Source organism: Meleagris gallopavo, unplaced genomic scaffold (assembly GCF_000146605.3).
Source record: "Meleagris gallopavo isolate NT-WF06-2002-E0010 breed Aviagen turkey brand Nicholas breeding stock unplaced genomic scaffold, Turkey_5.1 ChrUn_random_7180001957341, whole genome shotgun sequence".
Lineage (NCBI taxonomy): Eukaryota > Metazoa > Chordata > Aves > Galliformes > Phasianidae > Meleagris > Meleagris gallopavo.
This window is the reverse complement of record NW_011217630.1, coordinates 19,536-27,379: the sequence shown is the minus strand read 5'-3', so window position 1 is coordinate 27,379 and position 7,844 is coordinate 19,536. Positions and strand designations below refer to the sequence as shown.

The 7,844-nt window shown below is 58.0% G+C and overlaps 1 protein-coding gene across 1 annotated transcript; it reads right to left on the bottom strand.

Moving 5' to 3' along the window:
* Positions 1–306: 306 nt before the first annotated feature.
* LOC104917186 (beta-arrestin-1-like) lies at positions 307–7,814 on the bottom strand. Its single transcript, XM_010728296.3, has 7 exons — positions 7,552–7,814; positions 7,404–7,464; positions 5,836–5,880; positions 3,949–4,145; positions 1,834–1,893; positions 1,624–1,691; positions 307–697 (listed from the first exon to the last, which is right to left on the bottom strand). The coding sequence occupies exons 1-7, from the start codon at positions 7,672–7,674 to the stop codon at positions 475–477; spliced, it is 777 nt and encodes a 258-aa protein (XP_010726598.1). The 5' UTR covers positions 7,675–7,814; the 3' UTR covers positions 307–474.
* Positions 7,815–7,844: the final 30 nt, after the last annotated feature.

Sequence of the window (7,844 nt, the reverse complement as noted above, 5' to 3'; positions counted from 1 at the left end):
CACCATCAGCCTTCGTGGCCACCAGGACACACTGCTGGTTCATGGTCAACTGCTGGCCAACCACTGGCCAACCAGGACACCATCGGTCTTCGTGGCCACCAGGACACACTGCTGGCTCATGGTCAACTGTTGGCCAACCAGGACACCATCAGCCTTCTTGGCCACCAGGACGCACTGCTGGTTCATGGTCAACTGCTGGCCAACCAGGACACCATCGGTCTTCGTGGCCACCAGGACACACTGCTGGCTCATGGTCAACTGTTGGCCAACCAGGACACCATCAGCCTTCTTGGCCACCAGGACGCACTGCTGGCTCATGATCAGTCTGTGATCAACTGCTGGCCAACCAGGACACCACTGGTCCTCTTGGCCACCAGCACAGACCGTTGCCTCATGGTCAACTGTTGGCCAACTGTTGAGCAACCAGGACACCCCAGGCCTTCTTGGCCACCAGGACCCACTGCTGCCTCGTGGTCACCCTACTGGCCAACCGTCGGCCACCAGGACCCCGAGGTCCTTCTCTGCAGAGCTCCTCTCCGGCAGCTCAGCCCCCATCCCCACCTCCTTGTCCAAGGACGCCTCCAGGTGCAGCGGTTTGTCTGACATGAGGAACTGCCTGGTGGTCTCTGCCATGGGTTGGGGGCCGGGGCGCTCCGGGGCGTACTGCACTTTGCGGATGACCAAGCGAACAGAGTTCCTGTGGGGACAACGAGGGGACTGCCTGCAGCTCTGCCCCACAGCTCTGCCCCACAGCTCTGCCCCACAGCTCTGCCCTCTTTTTTGACGTGTTTTCTTATCTCTTCGTCTCAGCTTGGTGAGTCTCCAGGGAAGGGCTGGTCCTGCTCCATCCCAGAGGACACTTCCATCCCTAAAGAACTCTAAAGAACATCTTGATCCCTCCCCGACTTGGAAGATACCTAAAGGACATCACCACCCCTATCCCCTCTGAGAGGAGTTCTCCATCTCAGCCCCATTCTGGAGGACATCTCCACCCCGCCTCCAACCTAAAAGAAAACCTTCATCCCTCCCCATCCTACAGGATGCCTCCATCCCAGTCCCACCCTAAAGAACATATCAGTCTTTTCCCATCCTGGAAAACATCTCCTTTCCTTTCCTGTCCTAAAGAATATCTCTAGCTCTTCCCATTCTGGAGAACATTTGCTTCTTTATCCCATCCTGGAGGACTTCACCATCCCAACCCCATCCTAAAGAACACCTTTATCCTGTCCCATCCCATAGGACACGTCCGTTCCATTCCCATCCTAAGAGACGTTTCCATCTCTGTTCCACCCTAAAGGACATCACCAACCATCCAGGAGGATACCACCACCCCAGCCCCGCTCCGAAGGACATCTCCAACCCTGTCCCATCCGGGAGGACATTCCCATTCCATTCCAAATCTGGATGACATCTCCATCCCAGTCCCACCCCAAAGGAAATTTCCATCCCAACCTTACCCTCCAGCACATCACCAACCCCATCCCATCTTGAAGAATATCTCCATCCTAGTCCCACCCCAAAGGACATCTCCATTCCTTCCCACCCCAAAAGACATCTCCACCCCTTTCCCACCCCAAAGGACACTTCCACCCTCGCCCCATCCCAGGCCACCTCTCCCTTTACCTCTTATGGATTTTCTCCTCCAGGTTCTCCGCGCAGAAAGCTTTGACCTCATAGTCCACACCGCAGGCCTGGACAGTGGTGAGGGGTGTGGAAGAGGGAGCAGATCAACCCCTCCACACCCCAAAACCCACACGGGACCCATTGGGTTCTCCGTCACATCGCCAGGAGGGACACAGCAGGGTGACATGAAGATGCAGCACTGCTCCTTACCTTCCCTGTGTCTTCGGGGCCGGGTTGCAGCGTGACGGAGCAGGGCAGGTTGGGGGGGATCTGCAGCACAAAATAGGGTCAGGAGTGGGGACCCCAACTCCAAACCCCTCCCCAGGGGAAGTGACAGCCCCCCGGGATGGGGATCCATCGTATGCTGCCTGCTCCTTTTAGGCCATGGCTCAGCACCGTGGGCCCCAGGGGGTCACGCACTGCACTAATGCACCTTTTGGGGGGTTTTAGGGTTTTTTTTGGCTTTAATCCGGGAGATTTGGAAGAATTAAGGCTGTTTTCCTGCTAAGATCCCGCTGAGCCCGTGGGGTTTAGTGGGCAGCTCACGACTTGAAAATGTCACCGGGTGCCCTGGGGTGCCCCTACTGGGGGGGCTTTGCCCCTCAATTTCTGCCCAACGCCCCCCCACCCCTTTGCAGCGCTTCTGCACCGCGATGGAAATTTCCTCCAGCTCCTCCACAGCTCCCAGACTGTGCTGGAACAAATGCAGCCAATTATCACAGCAATTAAAGCGTGGAGAGGAAGGAGGAACTGCTTCCATGGTGGCGCAGACACAGCAGGGTTCTGCCCAAGGCTACACATCATCCCGTGCCTCAGTTTCCCCACTGGATTCACTGATCCTGCAGCACTGCAGCTCCACCCCACACCTCCAGCACCCCCCTGCCCCAAGAGATGGTGGGAATCCCAAAAAGCCCTGTGCCCCTTGCAGTCCCAGGGGTGATGCTGCATCCCTAGACCTCAAAAAGGACGGACCCAAGGGGGATGCTGAACCCCAATGAGGTGCTGAACCCAAAGAGATGAACCCCACATGGTACTGTACCCAAAGTGATGCTGTGCCCCAAAGTGGTGCTGAACCCCAAAGCAGTGCTAAACTCAAAGTGATGCTGAACCCCCACGTGGTTCTGCACCCCAAGTGATGCTGCACCCCAAAGCAGTGCTAAACTCAAAGTGATGCTGAACCCCCACGTGGTTCTGCACCCCAAGTGATGCTGAACCCCAAAGCAGTGCTAAACTCAAGGTGATGCTGAACCCCAAAGTGATTGGTGCTGAACCCCACAGTGATGCTGAACCCAAAGTGATGCTGAACCCAAAGTGGTGCTGCACCCCAAAGCAATGCTGAGCCCAAAGAGATGCAGAACCTCCATGTGCTATTGCACCCCAAGTGATGCTGAACCCCAAAGCAGTGCTAAACTCAAGGTGATGCTGAACCCCACACTGATGCTGCATCCCAAAGTGATGCTGCACCCCAAAATGAAACTGCAATCAAAGAGATGCTGAACCCCAAAGTGATGCTGCACTCAAGGTGATGCTGAACCCCAACAAGTGGTGCTGCAAACCCAAGGTGATGCTGAACCCAAAGAACTGCTGAACCCACAGTGATGCAGCACCCAAGGTGAAGCTGAACCCCAAAAAGTGATGCTGCACCCAAGGTGATGCTGAACCCCAACAAGTGATGCTGAAACCCAAGGTGATGCTGAACCCAAAGAACTGCTGAACCCACAGTGATGCAGCACCCAAGGTGTAGCTGAACCCCAAAAAGTGGTGCTGCACTCAAGGTGATGCTGAACCCCAAAAAGTGGTGCTGCACTCAAGGTGATGCTGAACCCCAACAAGTGGTGCTGCACCCAGGGTGAAGCTGAACCCCAAAAAGTGGTGCTGCACTCAAGGTGATGCTGAACCCCAAAAACTGATGCTGCACTCAAGGTGATGCTGAACCCAAAGAACTGCTGAACCCACAGTTATGCTGCACTCAAGGTGATGCTGAACCCCAAAAAATGATGCTGCACTCAAGGTGATGCTGAACCCCAACAAGTGGTGCTGCACTCAAGGTGATGCTGAACACCAAAAAGTGGTGCTGCACTCAAGGTGATGCTGAACCCAAAGAACTGCTGAACCCACAGTTATGCTGCACTCAAGGTGATGCTGAACCCCAAAAAATGATGCTGCACCCAAGGTGATGCTGAACCCCAAAAAGTGGTGCTGCACCCAAGGTGATGCTGAACCCAAAGAACTGCTGAACCCACGGTGATGCTGCACCCCAACGTGACCCTGCGCCCCACCACGATGCTGCAGCCCAAAGCAGTGCCAGCCCCCCAGGCTCCCCACCTCGAAGGTGAAGGGGTAGGCGTGCTCGCCCAGCTTCTTGATGAGGCGCTCCTGCAGGCGGGTGAGGGGCTTCCTGTCCTCGGGCACGGGGGGGAAGGCCTGAGCGTTGGCCACAAACAGGTCCTTGCGGAACGTCAGGCCCAGCACGTCCAGGTCCTCACGGCCATAACGGAACGCACACGTCAGCGTCACGAAGACTGCAGGCATAGAAGGGGTGAGGTGACGACATGGCACGGTGACGACGTGGCACGGCGACACGGCGCTGTGGTGGCATCGTGGCATTGTGGTATCAATGTGGTGGTGTGATGGCATGGGGGCATTGTGGCGTCGAGGCGATGTGGCACCGTGGTGACGTGGTACGGTGGCATCGTGACATAGTGGCATCGTGGCACCGTGGTGACGTGCTGTGGTGGCATCGTGACATGGTGGCATGGTGGTACGTTGGTGACGTGGTACGGTGGCACCATGACATGGTGGCATCATGGTGATGTGGTACGGTGGCAACGTGACATGGTGGCATCGTGGCACCGTGGTGACGTGCTATGGTGGCACCGTGACATGGTGGCATCGTGGCACCGTGGTGACGTGCTATGGTGGCACCGTGACATGGTGGCATGGTGGTACATTGGTGACGTGGTACGGTGGCACCGTGACATGGTGGCATGGTGGTACACTGGTGACGTGGTACGGTGGCACCGTGACATGGTGGCATCGTGGCACCGTGGTGATGTGCTATGGTGGCACCGTGACATGGTGGCATGGTGGTACATTGGTGACATGGTATGGTGGCACCATGACATGGTGGCATCGTAGCACTGTGGTGACGTGGTACGGTGGCACCGTGACATGGTGGCTTGGTGGCACCATGGTGACGTGGTATAATGGCACTGTGACATGGTGGCATGGTGGCACCGTGGTGACGTGCTATGGTGGCACCGTGACATGGTGGCATGGTGGCACCATGGTGACGTGGTATAATGGCACCGTGACATGGTGGCATGGTGGCACCGTGGTGACGTGGTACGGTGGCACCGTGACATGGTGGCATGGTGGCACCGTGGTGACGTGCTATGGTGGCACAGTGACATGGTGGCACCATGGTGACGTGGTATAATGGCACCGTGACATGGTGGCATGGTGGCACCGTGGTGACGTGGTACGGTGGCACCGTGACATGGTGGCATGGTGGCACCGTGGTGACATGCTATGGTGGCACCGTGACATGGTGGCATGGTGGCACCGTGGTGACGTGCTATGGTGGCATCGTGACATGGTGGCACCGTGGTGACGTGGTATAGTGGCACCATGGCATAGTGGCACAATGGCACTGTGGCACAAGAACACAGTGGCATGGTGGCAAGGTGACACCATGGCACAGCGGTGACATGGCACAGCACTGCCATGGCACAGTGCCACCACAGCACAGTGTCACTCTGGCATGGTGGTGGCATCATGGCACGGTGGCAGCATGGCAATGTGACTCCATGTTACGGTGTCACCGTGGCACTGCAGCTCCATGGCAGTGTGGCACAATTTCACAGTGGTGCGGTGGCACGGTGACACCACAGCAAGATGGTGACATGGCACAGCATTGTCATGGCACAGTGTCACTTTGGCATGGTGGTGGCATCACGGCACAGTGGCCCCATGGTGTGGTGGCATCACGGCTCGTCCCAACCCCACCAGGAGCAGCAGAGGGGGCATTGGGAAGAGGTGGTGGCACCCAGAATGTGCTGTGACAGTTGGGGACAGGTGGCACTGCCCCACGTGCCAGTGGGATGGGGACACGAGATTGGGCACCCAGAAATCCTCAGCCAAGGGCCCAGCAAAGCCCCAGGTGCCACCCCCATGTCCCCAACCTTGGGGACATCGTGATGGGGCCGTTACCTTTCCTCTCCTTCAGGTACTCAGGATCAACCAGCACCACTCCGTCTGTAAGGGAAGAGCAGAGCCGGCAGGTTGGGGACATGGCACCAGGGTTGGGGACATGACATGAGGGTTGGGGACGTGGCACTGGGGTTGGGGACAAGCCACAGGGACTGGGGACATTGCATGGGGGTTGAGGATACAGCACAGGGTTGGGGACACGGCACAGGGACTGGGGACATGGCAAAGGGTTGGGGACAGGACATGAGGGTTGGGGACGCAGCACTGGGGTTGGGGACATGGCATAGGGTTGGGGACAAGATGTGAGGGTTAGGGACATGGTACAGGGACTGGGGACATGACATGAGGGTTGGGGACAGGACATGAGGGTTGGGGACACAGCACTGGGGTTGGGGACATGGCACAGGGTTGGGGACAGGACGTGAGGATTAGGGACACGGTACACGGACTGGGGACATGGCACTGGGGTTGGGGACATGGTACAGGGATTGGAGACACGACATGAGGGTTGGGGACACAGCACTGGGACTGGGGACAAGAGGGTTGGGAACACAGCATAGGGTTGGGACAGGACGTGAGGGTTGGGGACACAGCATAGGGTTGGGGACAGGATGTAAGGGTTAGGTACATGGCACTGGGTTTGGGGACAGGACATGAGGGTTGGGGACGCAGCACTGGGGTTGGGGACATAATAAGGGGTTGGGCACACAGCACTGGGGTTGGGGACATGGCATAGGGTTGGGGACAGGATGTGAGGGTTAGGGACGTGGCACAGGGACTGGGGACATGACATGAGGGTTGGGGACACGGTACAGGGACTGGGGACATGGCACTGGGGTTGGGGACACAGTACATGAGGGTTGGGGACACAGTACTGGGGTTGGGGACATGGCACAGGGTTGGGGACAGGACGTGAGGATTAGGGACACGGTACAGGGACTGGGGACATGGCACTGGGGTTGGGGACATAGTACAGGGATTGGAGACACGACATGAGGGTTGGGGACACAGCACTGGGATTGGGGACAAGAGGGTTGGGAACACAGCATAGGGTTGGGACAGGACGTGAGGGTTGAGGACGCAGCACTGGGGTTGGGGACACAATAAGGGGTTGGGCACACAGCACTGGGGTTGGGGACATGGCATAGGGTTGGGGACAGGATGTGAGGGTTAGGGACGTGGCACAGGGACTGGGGACATGACATGAGGGTTGGGGACACGGTACACGGACTGGGGACATGGCACTGGGGTTGGGGACATGGTACAGGGATTGGAGACACGACATGAGGGTTGGGAACAGCATAGGGTTGGGGACAGGATGTAAGGGTTAGGGACATGGCACTGGGTTTGGGGACATGACATGAGGGTTGGGGACACGGCACTGGGTTTGGGGACAGGACATGAGGGTTGGGGACACAGCACAGGCTTGGGGACAGGACATGAGGGTTGGGGACACGGCACAGGCTTGGGGACATGGCACAGTCTGGCCACCTTTCGTCCCCGCTGCAAAGGGCACAGCCACCCAAAACGACGCGCATCCCCTTCCCGTCCCCTCCGTCCCCACTCACCCACGGGGTCCACCACGTCGATGTGGTCCACAAAGTCCCTCTTGCCCAGGTACACCGTGAGCTACGGGGACAGCACGGGGTCAGTGGGACCCCCATGTGTCGTCCCCCCCAACCCAGCAGAGCCCCCCGACCCCCCCCCTCTGCTCACCTTCCCGTTGGGACTGGCTTTCTTGAACACTCTGCAATGGAAAGCAAAAGGGGACGGCGGGTTATGGGGGTGGGAGGGGGCGGCCCCATGCCTCCGCTTCCCTATAGGGCCGAGCGCTGCCATGCAAAGGCCCTGCTGTGCAAGGAGCTGTGCAAAGAGCTGTGCAAGGAGCTGTGCAAAGAGCTGTGCAAAGAGCTGTGCAAAGAGCTGTGCAAGGTGCTGTGCAAGGAGCTGTGCAAGGTGCTGTGCAAGGTGCTGTGCAAGGTGCTGTGCAAAGAGCTGTGCAAGGTGCT

What these genes read in the sequence shown, in the direction of transcription:
- LOC104917186 (XM_010728296.3), bottom strand. Translation starts at nt 7,674, where the DNA reads ATGGCAGCGCTCGGCCCTATAGGGAAGCGGAGGCATGGGGCCGCCCCC. An exon ending in GTACCTGAAGGAGAGGAAAG is followed by an intron (nt 4,146 to 5,835) that starts GTAACGGCCCCA and finishes CTATGCCTGCAG; the next exon opens with TCTTCGTGACGCTGACGTGT. An exon ending in GAGGAGAAAATCCATAAGAG is followed by an intron (nt 698 to 1,623) that starts GTAAAGGGAGAG and finishes TTGTCCCCACAG; the next exon opens with GAACTCTGTTCGCTTGGTCA.